The sequence below is a fragment of the Hordeum vulgare genome, chromosome 6H, assembly GCF_904849725.1.
Source record: "Hordeum vulgare subsp. vulgare chromosome 6H, MorexV3_pseudomolecules_assembly, whole genome shotgun sequence".
NCBI lineage: Eukaryota > Viridiplantae > Streptophyta > Magnoliopsida > Poales > Poaceae > Hordeum > Hordeum vulgare.
In genome coordinates, this window is record NC_058523.1 from 309,129,450 (window position 1) to 309,151,806 (window position 22,357).

Consider the following 22,357-nt stretch of genomic DNA (forward strand, 5'->3'; position numbering starts at 1 on the left):
CCAAAGTTTGCTTCGTTGTGTGTTAAACAAAGTTGTTCGTTCCCATCAACCCATCTCGTTGTTGCTCGCTCCACGAGGTGGACTAAATGCTCAGCGTGGCTAGCACACGAGCTAGAGGCTGGTGCTTGGGCCTGGCCGCCTGGGCCCTGTGCTGCCTAGCGCTAGTAGTGCATGACGTGGAGGTTAGGGCTTGCACCTGGAGGCTACAGTCTAGCGTTGTGGTGTCTCCTGGCATATATTTTTTTCATGTAAAAAAACCTTGAGTGTAGCGCACGTGGTGCTCTTTCCCTATTTTTTGTCAAATTTTCTAGTTGTACATACATCTTGTGCAACGCCTAATCGGTCATATATATGCTTGGATCTGGCGCATGCCGTATGATATACTATATGCCATCAATGGCATATAAGGATTTAATCTATGTACACAATACATAAAAGAAAAAACTAACCTATATGCACAGATTGAATCATGCGATAAAAGGTTATGTGTTGTTCAAAAATTCGCGTCAACTTTGGTTATTTTTGTTATTACCGAAATCGAACCGAAATTAAATGGTCATTACCGAAACCGAACCATATCTATGTATAAAACCGTATAAACCAACAACCGTATAAAAGATTAATAGATTTTCTGTTGTACTATATTTCGAGTATCTATAGATGATGCACATCGATTTTATGCTGTTAATTCCTTCTTTTGTTCACCTTTTATATGTAACTATAGTTTTCCTGCAAACAAAATATTTATGTACTCCCTCCGTACAGGTGCATTAGTCATCTTACATTGTGCACCGCGATCAAGGCAGAGGGGAAAACGTGAGAACTTAATTTATTTGCTAATTAATACCATTACATGCAATGAATTGACCATTGCATGCCGTCCTAGGTAGTCTCGAGTCATTAAAAACATAAACGCCCCATGTCTCTTATTGGTTGATTCTTTTATTCATGTCAATAAATAAGAAACGAAGTGGGAGTTAATGCATCGTGCCTAAGAGTTTTGGGATTATTTGGTTTTCGTAAGATGACTTATGCATCGGTATGGAGGGAGTATATCTTTCTTTGTGCTGTATCCATTTTTCTCTGTACTTTGGTACAAAGTATGCTTTCTTGCTCTTTAATATTATAAATATATATTTCCAGGAATATCTGTTGCATATGCTGCTCCAAGGAGGCATCCGTTCATTTGCATTGTCGAGAATAACTTCTGTGCTTCTAGAAGAGGTGAGTTTTTTTGACATTAGCTTGTGATAACAGTTACATCATTGATCGGGAGAGTGGTGAGCTCACTCGGATTATCATCTAACCATTGATTAATGTTAGAGTACTATGTATGTAGCCATGTAACCTTTCGTATTTACCATATTGTATAAGGGTTTTCTGCATATTACACACCTGTACATGTATATATACTGGCCTATGGCCTCCTGGAAATACAAGTTGCATATTTCTTAACATGGTATTAGAGCTAGGTCAATTTTTTGCACGCTGCAACTCGTGCTATTGATCTTCTCGTCGCCGCTGCTTTTCTCCTCGTCTGGATCGAGGAGCGCAACCGCTGGGCCCTCTCTCTCTCTCGAAGACTCTCTCGCTGGGTGCCTGGATCTTGCTCGAAGCCGCTGTCCCTGTGTCTCACTCGAAGCTCCAGATCGAAGCCCCTCGACTGAAGTCGTCGGATTCTGCCGTCCTTTGTCGAATCTCGCCGTCCTCTGCCGCCGCTGTCTTCGTTCCCGCAGCACCTGCAGGATCCCACCGTCCGCCCGATCCCGCAACCCCTCGCCAAATCCCGCAGCTACTCGAAGCCTCTGGCCTCCTCTGCCAGCTTCTGGATCTCGTCGGACTTGCGCCCCTCGCCGGATCTCGCCGGCCCTTGCTGCCAGTTACCGCTCTCCGCCGTCTGCCTACCCCGGGGTGGGTTCCGTCCTCTGCTGTTCCGATCTGCCCGCACGAGCAGGTGCTTCTACCAGATCGCATGCTTGGTCTTGGTCTGTTTTTCGTTGACTGAGTTTCTTTGGTAAAAAATAAATTAAAAAAAGGAAAAAAGAGAAAAAAGGAAAAAATGACTACACTAGCGCGCAACGTTGCGGTCTCTTGCTTCCCGGTGATTCCTGACGGTTGTGCTGGTAGCTCTTCCGCTGTTGCTCCTGCGAGCTCCACATATGGTGATTGTCGCTCCATCGCCTCTTGCGACTTTCATCGGTGCATGTCGCTCTTCCCCGACACCTCTCATGACTTTCACCGGTTGTCCTGGTGCCTATGATTCCATGGACCGCGCTTCGTCCACGCGTCTTCCCTTGGCGCTTGGTGCTTGTCTGCACACGGCCTCGTCTTGTCCACCGGCCTTTGCCGACGATACTGGTCATGCTACACCGCCATATTTAGCGGCTTCCACAGGTGGTGGTGGTCGTTTTTCTCCTCGTGCCACTACTCCGCCTACTTCAGCTGTGTACTTCACCGAGGACGAGATTGCGCGACTTCACGCCCTGCCGATTGCCTCCGACTCTCTATTGTCGGATGCGTCTACATCGACATCTTCAGTTGCGCCCCTGACTGAGCAGGAGATTGGGCGATTTCGATGTCTGCTAGATCTTCTGGTTCTTCATCGACAGGTTCTGTTGGTTCTGCTACAGACTCTTCTGGCATTGTGAGACCACCTTCTACACAAGCAGGTACATCTCCGTGGATTCTTGATATGGGTCATCTTTTCATATGACTCATGAGATTCATCAACTCTTTCATCTACTCGACTTCTTAATTGTCCTGTTCATGTTCTTACTGCCGATGGTACTTCTCTCCCGGTTACTGGCCGAGGCACTCTTAGCACTTAATATTTTCATGTTCCCGATGTTGCTCATGTTCCTCGGCTTACCATGCAACTCATTTCTGGTGGTCAGATTGTTGACTTTGGTTTTCGGGTCATTCTTGACTTTGACTCATGTTCAGTTCTGGACCGTCACACTTGTGCTCTTCTTGGTGCTGGCCCCCGGCGCTGTGACTCTGAGGGTCTCTAGGAGCTTGACTGGCTTCACCTTCCATCCGCTGTCACCGCAGCCAGTCTCTCCACCTTTGTTGCCTTGTCTACCAGCTCTTTTCAGCACTGGCATCATCGTCTGGGTCATTTACGTGGCTCTCGTCTCTCATCCTTAGTTCGACGTGGTCTTCTTGGATCCGTCTCCGGTGGTGTGTCTTTAGACTGTCAGGGTTGTCGGCTTGGTAAACAGGTTCAGTTACCTTATCCTCTAGCGAGACAGCGTCCTTTGACCCTGTTCACTCTGATGTTTGGGGTCCAGCTCCCTTTGCCTCGAAGGGAGGCCATCGCTACTATATTATCTTTATAGAAGATTTCTCTCGACACACGTGGATCTATTTCATGTCTTATCGTAATGAGGTCTTATCTATCTATAAGCGTTTTGCTGCCATGGTTCACACTCTGTTCTCTATGCCTATTCGTGTGTTCCGCGCTGACTTTGCTGGAGAGTATATCTCCAAGATGTTGCGTGGATTTCTCGCTGAGCAGGGTACACTTGCTCAGTTCACTCGTCGTTCACGTAATGTGGATGCCTCTGCGGATGTGTCGTCCTCCTCGTCTCAGCCTACCTATGGCTTGCGTCCTCGTTCGCCTGTTGATCGCCTTGGATTTTCCACCGCTGGTGCTGCTATTCTTGAGCCGACTTCTTATCGTGAGGCTGTTGTTCATCCTGAATGGCAGTTTGCAATGGCAGAGGAGATTGCTGCTCTTGAACGCACTGGTACATGGGATCTTGTTTCTCTTCCTCCTGGTGTCCGTCCCATCACTTGTAAGTGGGTCTACAAGGTTAAGACTCGCTCCGATGGTTCTCTTGAGCGTTACAAAGCTCGTCTTGTGGCTCGTGGCTTTCAGCAGGAGCATGGTCGTGATTACGACGAGACTTTTGCTCCTGTGGCTCATATGACCACTATTCGTACACTTACGCCACTGGTCTGTATCTCAGCTTGATGTTAAGAATGCATTTCTTAATGGTGAGCTGCGTGAGGAGGTGTACATGCATCCACCACCTGGGTATTCTGTTCCTGATGTCATGGTATGTCGTCTTCGTCGCTCTCTCTATGGCCTTAAGCAAGCCCCCCGTGCTTGGTTTGAGCGTTTTGCCTCTGTGTTGACTGCCGTTGCCGTTGGTTTTTCAGTAAGTGCTCATGATCCGGTATTGTTTGTCCACCTTTCTCCTCGTGGTTGGACTCTTCTTCTATCTATGTTGATGACGTGATCATCACCGGTGACGACCCCGAGTATATTGCCTTTGTAAAGGCCCTTCTTAGTGAGCAGTTTCTTATGTCCGATCTTGGACCTCTTCGCTACTTTCTTGGGGTTGAAGTCTCTTCTACCTCTGACGTCTTTTTTATATCCCAGGAAAAGTATATCCAGGATCTTCTTGCTCATGCTGCTCTTACTGAGGAACGCATTGTTGAGACTCCCATGGAGCTCAATGTTCACCTCCTTGATACTGATGGTGACCCCTTGCCTGATCCGACGTGTTATCGTCATCTTGTTGGCAGTCTTGTCTATCTAGCTGTCACTCGCCCGGATATCTCTTATCTGATTCATATTCTAAGTCACTTTGTCTCCGCTCTCACCTCGGTTCACTAGTCCCCTCCTTCATGTTCTCTGATATCTTCGGGGCATGATCTCTCACCGTCTATTCTTTCCTCGCTCCAGTTCTTTACAGCTTCAGGCCTATTCGGATGCTACGTGGGCTAGTGATCCTTCAGATCGCCGTTCACTTTTTGCTTAGGCTAGTGATCCTTCAGATCGCCGTTCACTTTCTGCTTAGGCTAGTGATCCTTCAGATCGCCGTTCACTTTCTGCTTACTGTGTTTTTCTTGGTGGTTCTCTCATTGCCTGGAAGACGAAGAAACATACTGTAGTTTCCCGTTCGAGTGCAGAGGCTGAGTTGCAAGCTATGGCTGTTTTGACGACAGAGGTGACTTGGTTACGGTGGTTACTTCAGGATTTTGGTGTTTCTGTCATTACACCTACTCTGCTCTTATCTGACAGTACATGTGCTATTAGCATTGCGCGCGATCCTGTGAAGCATGAGCTCACCAAGCATATTGGTGTTGATGCTTTCTATGTGCGCATTGGTGTGCAGGATCAGGTTATTGCTCTTCAGTATGTGCCTTCCGAGTTACAGTTGGCAGATTTTCTGACGAAGGCCCAGACTAGAGCACAGCATGGCTTCTATCTCTCCAAACTCAGTGTTGTTAATCCACCATGAGTTTGAGGAGGGGGGGTGTTAGAGTACTATATATGTAGCCATGTAACCTTTCGTATTTACCCTATTGTATAAGTTTTTTTTTGCATAGTACACACCTGTACATGTATATATATTGGCCTATGGCCTCCTGGAAATACAAGTTGCATATTTCCTAACAATTACAACGTGACCACCTAGCAATGCGTGCAAGTTCACGTGCAACGGAATTTGCTTCCCTATGATAACAACAACTAAGCCTTTGAGTCCCAAATAAGTTTGAGGTAGGCTAGAGTTGAAACCCATAGATATTGAAATCAAGTCATGGTTGCTAACTTCCATGCACCCCGGTCCATGGCTAAATCTGATGATATTTCAGTCCTTCAGATCTTTTACTCCTCGTGTGTCAAGTTTGGTTTACCTTGACCTCTATTTGCTTTCTTGACATTATCAGTACATGTTAACCGTCCGCTATGCACTAGCACTTTTGGAGGCCTGTGTTGTATATGCCCAAAGCCCCAAACCATCTCAGATGATGTTGGAAAAGCTTCTCTTCAATCGGTTTCACCGCATTCACATATATCATCATTCTGGACCTGATCCTTTCTTGCGTGGCGCATATCCATCTCAACATGCGCATCTATGCTACACCCAACTATTTGATATGTCGCCTTTTAGTTGAAACTCTATTTTAGTAGAGCGTATGATGTCGATGGCCCTAGGTAGAGCACTCAATGTGCTAGGGTGGCCCCCATTTCACTTTACCAATCCAGGGAAACTCCAAATACAGGTCGTCATCCTCAGTACAAACACATTGATTGGGTTCTAAGATCCAAAGTCGAGAGGCCAACATTTAGCGCCATACAACATCGTAGGTTGAATGGCTGTCCTATAGAACCTGCGTTATAGCTTTTGTGGCACTCTCTTACTGCAAAGAAGGTCAGAAGCTTGGCGTCACTTCATCCATCCAACTTTGATTCGATGTTTCACATCTTCATCGATATCGCCATCCTTCTGCAGCATTGATCCCAAATATCGAAAGGTGTCGTTTTGAGGTACCACAGACATCAAGGTTAACTTCCTTCTCCTCGAGCCTAGTAGTACTTAAACCGCACCTCATGTAGTCAGTTTTGGTACTACTAAGTCTAAAACTTTTCGATTCTAAAGTTTGTCTCCATGGCCCAAACTTTCTATTAACCTTCGTGTGACTATTGTCGACTAGTAGCACATCATCTGCAAAAAGCATACTCCGTGGGATATCTTCTCGTATATCCCTGGTGACCTCATCCATCACCAAAGCAAAAAGATAGGGGCACAAAGCTAACTCTTGGTGTAGTCCAATTTTAATTGGGAAGTCATCAATGTTGCCATCAGTTCGAACACTTGACACAACACTATCGTACACGTCCTTGATGAGGGTAATGTACTTTGTTGGCATTTCGTGTTTCTCCAAGGCCCACCACATGACATTCTGTGGTATCTTATCGTAGGCCTTCTCCAAGTCAATGAATACCATATGCAAGTCCTTTTGCTTGCTTTATCTCTCCATAAGTTGTCATACCAAGAAAATGGCTTACATGGTCGGCATGAAACCAAACAGATTTTTGGTCACACTTGTCATTCTTCTTAAGCGGTGCTTAATGGCTCTCTTCCATAGCTTCATTGTATGTCTCATCAATTTAATTTCATAGTAATTAGTAGAACTTTGAACACTTACTCTTGAAGATTGGTACTAATATACCCCGCTTCCATTCTTCGGGCATCTTGTTTTTGACCGAAAAATGAGGTTGAAAAGTTTAGTTGACGTACTATCGCTATGCCTCCAAGGCCTTTCCACACCTTAATGGGTATACAATCAGGGCCCATTGCCTTGCCTCCTTAACCTTGGGCTCCTAGATTGGACACACAAAACGTTTGTTTGCATCGTCGAAGGAGTCGTCCAAATTAATGGTAGAGCTCTCATTCTCTCCATTGAACAACTTGTCAAAATACTCCTCGCCATCTATGCTTGATCTCCTCATCCTTCACCAGAAGTTGATTTGATGCATTTGATTTGGTTGGCATCCCTCATCTTCCTCTCTTAGATCTTGGGCATCTTATAGATGCCCCTTTCGTCTTCCTTCATGTTTAAACGTTGGTAGAGGTCCTCATACGCCTGACCTATTGCTTCACTTACAACTCGATTTGCAGTCTTCTTTGCTACCTTATACTTCTCTATGTTGTCTGCACTTCTATCAAGGTGTAGGTGTCTGACTCCTATCCAGGTGTAGGCGTTTGAAACATTCTTTCTTCTCCTTAATAGCCTTCTCGACATCATTGTTCCACCATCAGGTACATTTAGCTTCGCTTCTTCTACCCCTGGTCAACCCAAGCTCCGATGTAGCTGCCCTCCGAATGCAAGTCGCTATCTTCATCGGCATATTGTTTGCATCACCTCCTTCCTCTCATGGGCCCTTCTTAATAACCCTCTCCTTGAAAGCCTGAGCTGCCTCCCCCTGGACCTTCCACCACTTCGTTCTAGTGACTTTGGCGTGCTTACCCTGTTGGACATGAATTCGAAAACAAAAGTCAACCACCACAAGCTTATGTTGAGGGACACCACTCTCTTCAGATACCACCTTACAATCTAGGCAAGCACGCCTGTCTTCTCTTCAGAGAGGATGAAATCAATCTGGTTAGAGCATTGTCCACTACCACCTTACAATCTAGGCAAACACGCATGTCTTCTCTTCTGAGAGGATGAAATCAATCTGGTTAGAGCGTTGTCCACTACTAAAAGTTATTAGATGGGATTCTCACTTTCTAAAAAGGGTGTTAGCTACGATCATGTCATAAGCTAAAGCGAAGCTTAATACATCCTCTCCTTGATTCATGCTGCCATGTCCAACGGCCCCATGTGTCCCTTCAAAACCTGTGTTAGATGTACCCACATGGCCATTGAGGTCTCTTCTTATGAAGAGCTTCTCGCCAATAGGTACACTCCTAACCATTTCCTCCAGGCTATCCTAGAAATCCCTCTTAGTGCTCTGATTGTGGCCTACTTGCGGGGCATATGGGCTGGTAACATTGAAAACGAAGTCCCCAGCTTGACCAGGATAATCCGGTTCCCTTGCCTACTGACGTCTACCACTCCATACTTGAGGCTCTTGTTGATCAAGATGCCTACTCCATTTCTGTTTCAAGTTGTTCCCGTGTATCACAACTTGAAGCCGGTATTCTCTACTTCCTTTGCCTTTTGTCCCTTCCATTTGGTTTCTTGAACGAATAGGATATCAACACCTCTCCTTACTGCTGCATCCATTAACTCCTGTAACTTACACGCTAGGGATCCTACGTTTCAGCTACTTACACGGATCCTTCTAGATTCGACTAGCTTCCTTACCCTTCGCACCCGTAGAGTCAAATGCGAAGACCCTTGCTCATTTTTCACTAGACCTGGGCATCAATGTACCAATCCTCTGTGAACGATGACCTTCCTGGCATACATCGCCGGAACCACTGGATCCGAGACTTGTCCAAGATCATCTACCTCTGGCTCCACCATACAGTCATGTTTGAATTTCGTTACACCATATGGATTATAACCTTGAAGGCAGCCAAGTTAGCATTGGTGACGGATTCAGTCCAGCATGATGTCGATAAGATTTCTGCAGCATTTCCCTAGTTCCAAGCGTGATTTGGGATGCCCACAAGGCTGATGGCACATCTGTTTAGTAGTGGCCAGCTGGTAGCATGAGCTTGTTGAGTCCAGTTGCTAAAATAGCAAGTGAAAATTGTCAAGGAGTATTAGTATTAGTTTAAGGAGTTGTATTAGGCTATGTTCACTTTTCTTGTACCCGAAGTCTTGTGTAATATATATGCCCTTTAGGCCTTGCAATATTACTCCATAACATGGTATTAGAGCCCTAGGTTTTTTTTCTTTTTTCGCACACACAACTCGTGTTGAAATCCCATCTTGCATAGCCATGGTTCTTTTGCTTTTTCTCTTTCTACCCACACACGTGATGGATGTTGCTGCCCCACGACAATGCCCATACATCCGCAACCCAGTAGTCTCTCAATCTAGATCCAGTGCAGTGACAGGTTGCCCGCCTCAATCTGCTTCACTCCAGGCTCCCAACCTGATTCGCTCCCCAGGACACTCGTGCTCGTAGATCGGGCTGCGTCGCCTCACTTTGCTGGATCCTCGCCCCAGCTGCCCGATTCTGCCCTCAGCTGCCCAAAGGCTGCCAGGACCTGATCCGGCCGCCTCTACTCCAGCTTGACAACCTGCTCGCTGGCCACTACCCGTTGCCACTGAATGCTGCTCCCAGTGTTCCACCCGTCTAGATCCAGTCGTGCTGGCTCCATGTGTTTGTGTCGCCCCGACTGGTCAATGCTCCTGATGAGGAACACTAGATGAAAAAATAATAATCATATGTCAGATTTGTTTGGTTGCTTCTAGATGCTTCCACACTATTGTAGTATTTCCTTTTCTTTTCTACCTTACCCACTGTTTTCTAGTCCTTTAGTTGTGAGTAGCTATGAGTAGAATGGTGAATCTTAAGTAATGTTTTCTAGAGTGTTCTAGCCATAAGTAGAAGTATGTGAAGGCTTCCCAAAGCCCTATAAATAGAGGTCCTCACCTCTAGTTTGTGACTAGACTGTGTACCCTCACTACCTATAATAGAACTTAGTGTTCTTATCTAAGATCTTGGGAGTAGATCTTGTGCTCTAGGAGTTCTGGATTGAACTCTTGCTGCCATATTGGCCTACACTCGCCTCTAGAGCGATATCTAGCGCAACACGTTGAAGTAGTTCCTTCAACACTTGTGCTGTACACATTGTAGCAGCAAGCTGGAGTTGCTCCTCCACAGCCTTGTGCTGCTTTAGGTGGTACCACAGCCCCGTTGATCCATACAAGTTCTTGATGTTCTCTTTGAGAGCAAGCTGCGGTAAGCAATGGAGCAATTGGAGAAGAGGATGGATGCTGCAGAAGAACAAATCAAAGAGCTGCGTGAAGATCTTAATCGGAGGTTTGACCAGCTGGTTGAGATGATAAGAAAGGGTATCCCCCCTCCTGCCAATGAGGGAGATTCATCTGAAGATGTTCAAGAAAGAAGGAGAGGTAATCTTGGAACAAGACCGCCACAACAACGTGGTGTTCAACGTACTTCAAGAAGGCCAATTTATATTGAAGCTTCTGAAGGTGAAGAATATGATGATGCCCTTGAAGAACCTGATCTCTATGTATATCGGAGAGTACCCAACTCTACATATGCAAGGGATACATACAAGGTGAAAGCTGAGATCCCAACTTTTCATGGAAATGTCGATATTGAAGGGTATCTTGATTGGTTATATGAAGTGGAGATTTTCTTTGAGGTCATGGAGGTTCCGGAAGATCGTAGAGTTCCTTTGGTCGCGTACAAGCTGAAAGGAGGAGCCGGTGCATGGTGGCATCACGTTCAAGAAGAACGCAGGCTGAGAGGAGAACCTCGTGTTAGAACTTGGCGGCAAATGAAAAGTCTTTTGAAAGGGAGATTTCTACCCGCTGATTATAACCAGATCTTGTTTATCCAATTTCAAAATTGTGCTCAAGGGAATAGGACTGTTTCGGATTACACTGAGGCCTTTCTAAGGCTACAAGTGAGGTGGATCAACAAATTGCAAGGTACATCAATGGTCTCAATGATGCTATTCAAGATCGATTTATGATGCAACAAATCTGGTCCATTGATCAAGCACAAGCTCTAGCCTTGAAGGCCGAGAGGTTTGTAAGGACGAGAAAGACAACTAAGGCTCCATATCCCCATACCGAAGGCTTGTCTAGGAGTCAGCCTAATAGAGTGGAAGAAAAGACCGCTCCTCCAAAGGCAAAACGATCCATCCAGAAGCAAACAAAAGGCAAGGCTAAGTCCAATGAAGGTCCAAAATGCTATAAATGTGGTGAAGAGGGGCACATATCCAGCGGTTGGCCACTAAGGAAATTTGTTAACACAACTATCCATGATGGTGAAGACAACGAGAAGGAATACGAATCTGAAGATGTAGAGGGACAAGAGGTTTGTTAAGAAGAAGGTGAAGAGGTGGTATGTGTGATTCAGCGTCTCCTATGTTCCACACCACAACCTGATGGCACACAACGGAAGGAAATACTCGAGAGAAAATGCACGATGAATGGCAAGATGTGCAAATTAGTGATTGATAGTTGCGGTTGTGAGAATTTTATCCCAGAAGTTGGTGAACCATTTAAAACTTGAAACCCATGATCATTTAAATCCCTACACTATTGGATGGATCAAGAAAGGAGTGAATATGAGGATCACCAAACAATGCAACTTGCCACTTTCTTTGGGCAAGCATTATCGCTCAAATGTGTTGTGTGATGTAGTTGATATGGACGTCAGCCATGTTCTTATTGGGAGACTTTGGCAATTTGATGTGGACACTACACACAAGGGCAAGGAAAATTCTTACTCTTTCATTTGGAACAAGAGAAAGATCATTATTCTACCAAATAAAACTGATGGTAATATCTCTAAGGCGGAGGGGAAAAGTATGTTAACTATTTCCCACACCTCTAATGAGTTTATGGAAGACTTGAAGGAGTCAGATTTATGTTTTACTTATTGTGAAAGGAGAAGAGCACCCGGCTGTTGAAATTTCAGCAAAGGTATGTGGCTTATTAGCAGAATTTCATAACATACTTGGAGAGCCACAAGGCCTGCCACCGATGAGAGGAATTCAACATAGAATTGACTTAATTCCGGGAGCAAGTCTTCCTAATCTCCCACACTATCGAATGAGCCCAAAAGAGCATGAAATATTGAAGGAGAAAGTGGAGGAATTGCTGCAAAAGGGGCACATTCGAGAAAGTATTTGCCCCTGTGCTGTACCAGCCCTGCTGGCGCCAAAGAAAGATGGATCTTGACGCATGTGTACGGACAGTAGAGCCGTTAACAAGATCACTGTAAGGTATAGATTGCCTATTCTTCGTCTGGATGATATGTTGGATCAGCTTAGTGGAGCAAGAGTGTTCATAAAGCTAGTTTTAAGAAGCAGATATCATCAAATCCGTATTAGACTCGGGGATGAATGGAAAACAGCCTTCAAGACAAAGGAAGGGTTGTTTGAATGGCTAGTCATGCCATTTGGACTGTCAAATGCACCAAGTACCTTCATGCACTTAATGAATAAAGTCCTTTGGCCCTTCTTATCCCACTTTGTTGTGGTCTATTTCGATGACATCTTGGTCTATAGCAAGGATGAGGATGAACACTTTGACCACATTCGGAAGGTGCTAGAAGTACTAAGGGGAAATGAGCTCTACGTCAACTTGAAGAAATGTGTTTTCGTGCAAACAGAACTCCTTTTCCTAGGATTCATCATAACATGTGACGGTATTCGTGTTGATGATTCTAAGGTTGAAGCAATCCGTCAATGGCCAACTTCAAAGACCATTTCTGAGATAAGAAGTTTTCATGGCCTTGCAACTTTCTATAGGTGATTTGTGAAGCTAGTTTCAATGAGATCAAGCAAAAGCTCTCGCAAGCTCCTGTCTTGGTTATACCTGATTTCAACAAGATTTTTGAGTTGGAATGTGATGCAAGTAGAGTAGGCATTGGAGCTGTTCTATCTCAAGAAAGGAAGCCCATTGCTTTCTTTAGTGAGAAGTTAAGCGAAGCTAGATAGAAATAGAGTACCTATCAGCAAGAATTGTATGCCGTTTTCAGAGCCTTGAAGACTCGGAAGTCTATTTGCTGCCTAAAGAGTTCATTGTTTATAGTGACCATCAATCCTTGAAACATTTTAGAAATCAAAAGCATATTGATTGCATGCTAGCAAGATGGGCAGCATATCTTGAGAGATTTAACTATCTCATCGTGCATAAATCTGGAACAACTAACCGAGTGGCCGATGCTTTGAGTCGTCGTGCATGCCTCTTGACTTCTTTTGAGGCTGAACTTCCAGGTATGGATCAAATAAGGGAGTTGTATGAGGATGATGAAGACTTTGGCCATGTTTGGGTAAAACACCTCAAGGACCAGCCATTAGGTGATGACTATTTGGTGCAGGATGGCTATCTCTTAGAAAATGATTGTTTGTGCATCCCAAGGTGTTCCTTGGGTGACAAACTAATTAGAGAACTCCATTCAAGTGATCTTAGTGGCCATGTTGGACGAGGCAAGACTATCGCTAACCTGGAAGCTCGCTACTTTTGGCCACAACTAAAGAGAGATGCTGGAAAGTTTGTTCAGCGATGCCCTATATGTCAAACCTGCAAAGGCCAAGTGCAGAACACAGGGTTATACATGCCTTTGCCTGTTCCTGTTGCTCCATGGGAGGACATCTCTATGGGCTTCGTCTTGGGTTTGCCAAGAACAAGACGAGGGAGTGATGCCGTGTTTGTGGTCGTGGATAGATTCTCTAAGATGGCTCATTTCATCCCATGCCGCAAGACGATGGATGCTCATCATGTGGCAGACCTATTCTTTCGAGAAGTGGTCAGACTTCATGGAGTTCGAAGGTCCATCGTCTCAGACCGTGATAGCAAGTTTCTTGCTGCATTTTGTGGAAGCAATTCAACACCGAATTGAAATTTTCTAGCATTGCCCATGCACAAACAGATGGACAAACTGAAGTGGTGAACAATTTTTTGGGTAATCTGATCCGGTGCATCTGTGGAGAAAGAAAGGGACAATGGGTTTTGACTTTATCTCTTGCAGAGTTCTACAATAACTCCAAGCATAGATTCACAGGAAGGAGTCCTTTTTCAATTGTCTACACTAAAGTTCCAACACATGTGGTGGCCCTGGTGAAGCTACCATCAAGGGGAAACTCAAAATCAGCATTGTCCTTTGCTGATAAGTACACCGAGTTATTTGAAGAAATTCGTGGTGTTTTGGAAGTACAAAATCAGAAGTATAAACAGCTTGCTGACTGCAAAAGGAGGACAAAATCATTCCAAGTTGATGATAAGGTGATGGTCTATCTCCGAAAAGAGAGGCTGCCTTTAGGTGTTAAAGGGAAGCTTAGGCAGCGAAGGCACGGGCCCTTCTATCTCGCGAGGAAGATAAATGATAATGCTTATGTGATAGATCTTCCAAGCGACATGGGTATATTCAACACTTACAATGTTGCGGGCTTGACTCTCTACCATCCAAAACAAGCACTCTATGAAGATAACTCGAGGGCGAGTTCCAAACAACAAGGGGAGAATGATGAGGAACACTAGATGAAAATAATAATAATCATATGTTAGATTTGTTTGGTTACTTCTAGATGCTTCCACACTAGTGTAGTATTCCTTTTTTCTCTTCTACCGTACCTACTGTTTTCTAGAGTCCTCTAGTTGTGAGTAGCTCTGAGTAGAATGGTGAATCTTAAGTAATGTTTTCTATAGTGTTCTAGCCATAAGTAGAAGTATGTGAAGGCTTCCCAAAGCCCTATAAATAGAGGTCATCACCCCTAGTTTGTGACTAGACTATGTACCCCCACTACCTATAATAAAACTTCGTGTTCTTATCTAAGATCTTGGAATAGATCTTGTGCTCTAGGAGTTTTGGATTGAACTCTTACTGCCATATTGGCCTACACTCGCCTCTAGAGCGATATCTAGCGCAACACGTTGAAGTAGTTCCTTTAACACTTGTGTTGTACACATTGTAGCAGCAAGGTGGAGTTGCTCCTCCACAACCTTGTGCTGCTTCAGCTCCCGCTTGACCAGGCTAGGAGCGGCTGCACATGTCCAGGTCTCATGCTGGAGGTCTCCCACTGGACCAGGCCACCCTTCAGGTCGGCCAGCTCATGCTCACTCGGTCCGCTGCTCTGCCTGCAGGTCAACGCCTGGCTGTGTGGCTGTTGCTCGTGTGAGTGCCGCTGGTTCGGCTGCCGCTTGTCTGAGTGATGTGCGCTGCTGGCCTCCTTCCCACGCGTCATGTGTGTCGGTCCATAATCAAGTCGTGGGTTGGTGTGTGTGTGTGGGGGGGGGGGGGGCTCTTTGGAAGAGCGACGACCCCGCTATTCCTGCCTTCTATCCATCATCCTCTTTCGATGAGCTGTTTGAGAGGATGGGATTTGGTGTACCACAATCGACGGTAGCCTTGAAAGATAGAGCACCTTGATCTGCGACGACCTGCTTCCTTTTGGGGTCATACACCTCGGCCGTACGACGCCTGCTAGAGTTAACCGACTCCGGGCTAGAAAGCACCAAGTCTTTGTCTGCTGATCCAAGCAGCATTGTGGCAAAGTCAAAGGACTTGCGGGGGGGGGGGGGGGGCAGAGAGAGCTGGGCCTTGGGGAGGGTGGAGTGGAACGAGGAGAGGGTAGTTTGTGGAGGGAGGTGGCGGCAGGCGCGAGGATCGGCATCGACATGGGGCTGGAAGCGTAAGATTTTGTTTGAGAACCCTGTGCAACTGACTTGAGAAGGGCTTCTTTCTCTCCAGCCCATAAAAATCTCTCATTCCACTCGATAATTCTCTGATTCACTCAGATCAACTAGGTACTGAAGGCAGTCAGTTCTGTCCTTGCCCACTGTAGCTGGCAACCACAAATATCTGTCATTAAGTGCCTCGGTCGTAATGTTCAGGGTTCTACAAATCTGCCCCTTAACACCACTTCAGTATTGGGGCTGAAGATAAACACACTGGATTTTTCAATGCTCACCCGATTTTGAACACTCCGAATTCTGGTATGCGCTTTCATAAGAATTGTGGAATCATCCGCAAACAAGAGATTTCTGATAGCCCGAGCATTCTGACATACCCTAACATCATGCAAATTCCCATTTTCTTCTTCATGGATAATAACACAGTCAATCCCTCTGTGCTTTGTGCACACTGAAAAAGGCTTTCGCCCTGCTTTATAGATAAAGCAAAGCACCGAGCCACATCATCCGACAATAGTCAACACAACACACACCCACATGCCGCACTGAAGGTAGCACTACAACACAAGGTACCAAGGTTACGCTGTGGGCACAACACAACAAGCCCAAATAAAATAGAAACAACATGGCGGCGCGGCAAAAAACAGAGGTCCTCTAATCCGGCTCCGGAGGTGGCGGAGGGAGCGGCGACGCCAAGCGGAGAGCCATCGCACGAAGACGGAAGATGAAGGAGTTGATGGCGTCTCGGTCCCGCGAGCGGCTAAGCGGCCGCCAGAGTTGTAGATATCCACACAATCTGAACACTGCGTCAGTAGCACGACGAAGAGGAACGCGTTGAATAACAAGCTTATTGCGGACAGTCCACAACGTCCAGGCTAGGACACCCATCGTCAACCACCTAATGTGGCAGACAGCAGGGGGGTAGCCTGAAGTTCGGCGAGCAGGTCAGGAAAGTTTGTGTGGCACCAGGTGCCATCGACCACTTCGCGGAAACAACTCCATATGAATTGCGCGGACACGCAAGAGAAGAAGATGTGATTAGAGTCCTCTTCCGTCGCACAAAGCGGACAAATACCATCCCCTGGTCCGTTCCGTTTAAGGACCTCAACACCAGAGGGAAGGCGTCCACGCAGCCACTGCCAGAGGAATATCCGGATCTTCAAGGGAAGCCTAATCTCCCATAGGGCCACGAAAGGCTCGATGCCCTGGGATGGCGCAATGGCCCGGTAAAGGGATTTCGTAGAGAAGCATCCCGATGGCTCTAATCGCCAGGAGATGCGATCGTCGGGCCGATCCAAGTCCGGGGCATGGAGGGTGATGGAGTCCTGGAGGTCCTGCCAGGCGAGCGTGTCCATCGGCTCGAAAGGCCGTCTAACGGCGAGGCGCCCGAGGTCGATGAGGGCCTCCTCCACCGAGATCCGGGGCACGACCGCTATAGAGAATAGGGTCGGGAAGCGGGCAACAAAGGGAGACTCGCCGGCCCAGCGGTCGAACCAGAACAGGGTGGATGCGCCAGAGCCAACCTCGATAGAGGTCCCAATACGGAGCATCGGAAGCAGCTGGATGAGGGACTGCCAGAACTGGGACCCCCCAGACCGCTGGCACCACTGGCAAAAGGCCAGAGGTTGGCCGCACAGGTACTTATTCTCAATTATGCGGAGCCAAAGGCCCCCCTCGCCACTTGCAATCCGTCATAGCCAACGAGTGAGCAGGGCAATATTCATACGTTCGGAAGACATGATCCCCAAGCCACCCTGGTCGCGCGGTTTGCATATCTTCGACCACTGAACCATGTGGTACTTCTGCTTATCTCCGTCACCGGCCTAGAAGAAACGCGCCTGGACCGTGGCGATCTCATGGTGGAGGGTCTCAGGCAAGCTGTAAAAGCTCATCAGGAAGAGCAGCAAGCTGGATAGGGAGGAGTTGATGAGGACCGTCCTGGCAGCCTTCGAGAGCCATTGACCTTGCCACGGTTCAATACAGTACTGCAGCTTGGCGACCGTAGGATACAGCTCCGCCACCGAGAGGCGGGAGTCACTAATGGGGATCCCCAGGTAGGCCGTGGGGAAGGATCCCAGCTGACAGTTAAGACGGTCGGCGATGCTTTGAGCCGCATCAGGAGGGTAGCCCCGGAGGAGTAGGAGTTTCAGGTTCGAGATGTCGTCGTCCGAGCCCTCAACCATGACGATCGTGTTGTCCGCATACTGCAGAAGAGATACGCCAAGATCACCCACTAAGTGTGGGACGATGCCGCGTAAGTGGCCAGCCTCCTTGGCCTTGTCGAGGATGGAGGCTAGCGCACCGACCACCATGTTGAACAAGAATGGGGAAGAAGGATCACCTTGACGAACTCCACACTGGGTGGGGAAGTAGGGGCTGATCTCGCCATTGATGTTAACTGCCGTACGACTTGCATCACCCTCGTCACCCATCGGTCATCGAATCCCTTGCGAAGGACTTCTCGAAGGAAGTCCCAGCTCACAGTGTCATACGCCTTATGAAAGTCCAGCTTTAGGAAGACTGCCTTGATGTTCCTGGAGCGGACCTCGTGAATGGTCTCATGGAGGACGAGCACCCCATCTAGGATGAATCGGCCGCGGATGAAGGCCGATTGATCAGGGTGAGTGATCCTATCAGCGAGGAGGGTCACCCTATTGGCGTACCCCTTAGCGAGGATGCGGAAGATGATGTTGATCACTGTGATCGGTCGGAGTTGGCTGATCTCAGCAACACCCGGAACTTTAGGGATTAGCGTGATAATCCCGAAGTTGAGGCGCGCGAGGTCGATCGATGCGACAAAGAACTCGTCGAATATGGCCATGATCTCCGGTTTAATGGTGTGCCAGAAGGACTGGAAGAACTTCATCGGCAGGCCATCGGGGCCCGGAGCGGATGTCGGGTTCATGCCCTTGATGGCAACCAGACCTCCTCCTCCGAGAACGGGCCGTCAGGGCCAGGTTCTCCTTCGCAGTAACGCATCGATCGGCCGGCCAGATGTCGAGAGCTAGGGGAAAACAAGGCTTTATAAAAGCCATCTACGTGAGCGTGGATGTCCGTCGGCTGCTGCAGCAGGGTCCCCATCCCAAAGCCAAGGAATGGAGTTCCGGCGTTAGCGATGGCGTGGAAGTAGGCCGTATTGGCGTCACCCTTGAGGACCCACTTTTGGGTGCCTCGCATCCACCAGTACGCCTCCTCGTTCGAGTAAATAACGGACAACTGGTCTTCAAGATCGTAGCGCAAGAGCCATTCGTCGGCAGACAGTCCCAAGGCATCAGCCCAAAGGTCAAGAAGCTGGATGGAGGAGAGGAGAGTCTGCTTCCGCATCGGAGATCCCGCCCAAGGTTCGCACCCCATCCCTTCATGAATTGGCGCGAACGCTTGGCGTAGAACTGCCAGGCATCTACGGTGGAGGGGTGGCGAAAGGGGGTAAGTCGAGCCTCCCTCCATTTATCGCCCACCGTCTCAGCAAACCCATTCTGGTTTAGCCAGAATATCTCGAACTGGAACCGGGGTGGATGCGGCGGACGATCGTCATCGGAAGAGAGGAGGAGAGGGACATGATACGACCCAATCCGAGTAATCGCTTTAAGCGAAGCAAGGGGGCAGCGAAGCTCCCACTCTAGGGAGACGAGGACCCGGTCGAGGACGGAGCGGGTTGGATCGGCCTGGCGGTTGGTCCAGGTAAACCTGGCCCCCACCCTATCCAGCTCTCAAAGGCCTAGGTCCGCGATGCAGTCGTTGAACAACTGCATCCTCGGAAAGTTGACCAAGTTATTGCTTTTATCTGCCTCCGAACGAATGAGGTTAAAGTCGCCCCCAACGACCATCGGAAGCTGAGTCGCATCCTCTTTCCTCTTTAACTCTGTGAGGAAGGCCGCCGAGCGGCGATGGTCAGCCGGACCGTAGACGACGATCACTTTCCACTTGAAGTTTCGAGCCCGCTCAAAGAGTTCCATGCTAACATAGAACTCTCCGCGGTTCATACTACCTATCTCAAAGGTGGCATCCTTCACAGCGAGAAGGATGCCGCCCGAGTGGCCAGTGGTCCCACTAGATGGGAGCCAGTGCAAAGCAAACAGATGGGAGCTCAGGGGTTCGAGCTCCGAGAGCGAGAACTCAGTTCGCATTGTCGCCTGTATGGCAACTATGTCAATCTGTTCTTCACACATGTAGACGATCAGTTGGCGGCGGCGGCCGTCCTGACCGAAGCTACGGATGTTCCAAAAGAGCGTTCGCATCACAGACCCATCGGGGGACTGCTTGACCCCAGGACCCGAGAAGCGCTCTGGGTGCACAGGATAGCGATGCGGGAGCGGGTGCGGCCCCGAGCCTCGACCGGCGCGTCCGGGTTGCGAGAGACCGCGTCGGCAAGGGGAGAGTTGGTGGTCCGCTCCACCCGGGGCTGCACGCGAGCACGAGCTTCAGCTAGCCGGCCGTCAAGAATTTCTCTGGCACGGATCGCCTCGATTTGGAAAAGGGCCGGGGCGACTTCACCCAGGAACACTATCGCAGAATCAGTTGCGATTTTAGCCAGGCGGCCGAGCGGAATCGATTCGAGAGCTGAGAACAAGCATGTAGCAGGAGAGGCGGAAATGACAGGAGTACCTGACTCCATGTTGCGTGCAGCTGCCCGAAGCTCGACCCGCTCCAGGATGGGCAGAGCAGGGCTCCTGTCGGGGTGTGCCGCCTCGAGCCGAGCACTGCTGCGCGAAGACGTCACCGGGGTTGAGGTCGCGTGGCTCCTCCTGGAGTAGGCCACAGTGCGCGGCGGCAGAGGGTGGGAAGCCACCGGGGTGGTAAGCACCGCCGCCTTGACCGCAGGCCCAGGCGCACGGGAGGTAGGCGTCGAAGCCCCGAGCGAGGCCGGGAGGGCAGTGCAGCATTGTGAGGTCGCTGCCCTGCCGAAGAGATCCAACACTGAAGTCCCGGCCGCCCGCGCAAGCGAGGTCGGAAGAGTGGCAGGGGAGGCTGACCGCGCCTGTCCCATCGAGGGTGGCTCTTCGTCATCAGCGAGCGGAGGCGGAGATGTCGGCGCGGCGACATCAGGCTCCACACCCGCCGTAGGTGGGAGTGGTGGTGGCGGGACGTAGTCCGGAACCCCAAGCGTGGGGGAGTCCGCAGGCAGGATCGTGGCCGGAGAGTGAGGCGACAACGGCGGAAGCACCTGAAGGCCGACGCTGAAGTATCACTGGTCGTCGCCGAGCAGGACGGAGAGGCCGGGCTGGGGGGAGTTGACCCGAGAGGTCCCCAACCGGTGCCGGTGGCCGCAAGGAGACGCGAACCTGGGCCTGGAGCTTGGAGGTGTCGAGGGATTTCACCTTGACCCGAACCTCCCCCTCCTTACGGAGCGAGAGCTCGTCCACGACCACCACCTTGACGAGAATCTCGGACATGTTCTGGATCACCCGTTCAGAGCGGGCGATGTCGGGAAGGCCGCCAATCAAGATCCATGCCGAGTCCAGCACAACCACCGGCATTGGGCCGTGAACCGGCTCAGAGATGTCCACCACGAGCTTGTTGAGCGCAAGCGTGATGGCACCACTGCGAGTACCTAGCCCAAGCTTGCCGCGTCGGGGAAGAGGACCGTGAACACGTTGCCAGCGGTTGGCGTCACCTGTCAGTCCCACTGGCAGCGGTAGAGGTGGTTGAGCTCAGCCTCCATCATCGAGGGAGTGGCCACCCCATCTTCACATACGGTTACCACCGCGAGGAGCGAGGGGGTGGGAGGCGGGAGGTCGGGCACCTCGATGTGGAAGAAGCCCAAACCCTCAATGCCATGACCATACATCATGAGCTGCTCGGTCACAAGTCAGTCTGGGCAAAGAATGGCAGGATGGCTTGGGTCTTTGCACGCATAGCAGCACGGGGGGTTGCTGCAGGCGATCTGCGAGTGACCGATGATGCCACAGTTGAAGCACCGGACATGGGCGTCGACATCGGCCGCAGTCGCAGTGGCGGAGGATGCCGGTGGGTTGGCCGAGGCCAGAGGGGGAGCTGGGCTGATGCTGCCACCCTGCCCGTGCTTCTTCTTCTTCTTTGCCCCCGGGCGTCCCATAGCCTCCCCATTGTCGTGTGTGTGGGCGGGGGGGGGGGGGGGGGGGACTAGGTTCACTGCGCGGTGGCTGGTAGCGGCGGGGAGGGGGGGGGGGAGCCTGCGCTTCTTGTTGCAGCAGCTGCGCGCGCGGCTGGGACCGGCCAGAGCGTGCCGAGCGGCGGCTCCGGTCCCGCCGCTGGGTTGGGGAGCGCGACCACCGGTGGGAACTGTGCCAAGACTCCGCAGGGGGAGCGGCGGTCGGGGGGGGGGGGGCGAGCGGCGGTTTCTGGAGGAGAGCTGTCGGCATAGGTCATCCTCGCGGCGGACAACATCAGGAGATGGGCGGGCGTCCCGACGGACGTCGAGCCGCCGCTTCTGGCGGTCCCCATCATCACCCCATTCTCGCGGGCATCGCGGGCCTAGTGGCCGTCGGAGGGGGGGCGAGGTGTGGCGGCAGCGGCGGGACGGCAGGGGCAGACGCAGTTAGGGCACCAGTCTGTGGGAGGGGAAGGAGCGGTGGGGGTTGAGGGAACCCGGGAGGGGGCCATATCTGGCGAAGCGGCGGCCCACAAAGGGGCAATCTAACCGGCCCATGAAGGGCGGCCAGCGCTTCGTCAGCCTTAGGGCCCAAGCCGCCCAGCCGGCCCGTTGGGCTGCGGCCCAATCCGCAGGCCGTGGGAGGCCCAACGAGGGTTTCCTCCCTAGCCCCGGCCCCTGCCGCGTCAG

At 49.8% G+C, this 22,357-nt stretch overlaps 1 protein-coding gene across 1 annotated transcript in view; it reads left to right on the top strand.

The window, feature by feature from the left end:
* Positions 1-22,357, top strand: part of LOC123405436 — a 59,815-nt gene that overhangs the window by 31,760 nt on the left and 5,698 nt on the right. The window contains exon 3 of the mRNA XM_045099119.1: positions 1,144-1,224. Coding sequence (XP_044955054.1) covers positions 1,144-1,224 — 81 coding nt within the window. The remainder of the gene's footprint in view (positions 1-1,143; positions 1,225-22,357) is intronic.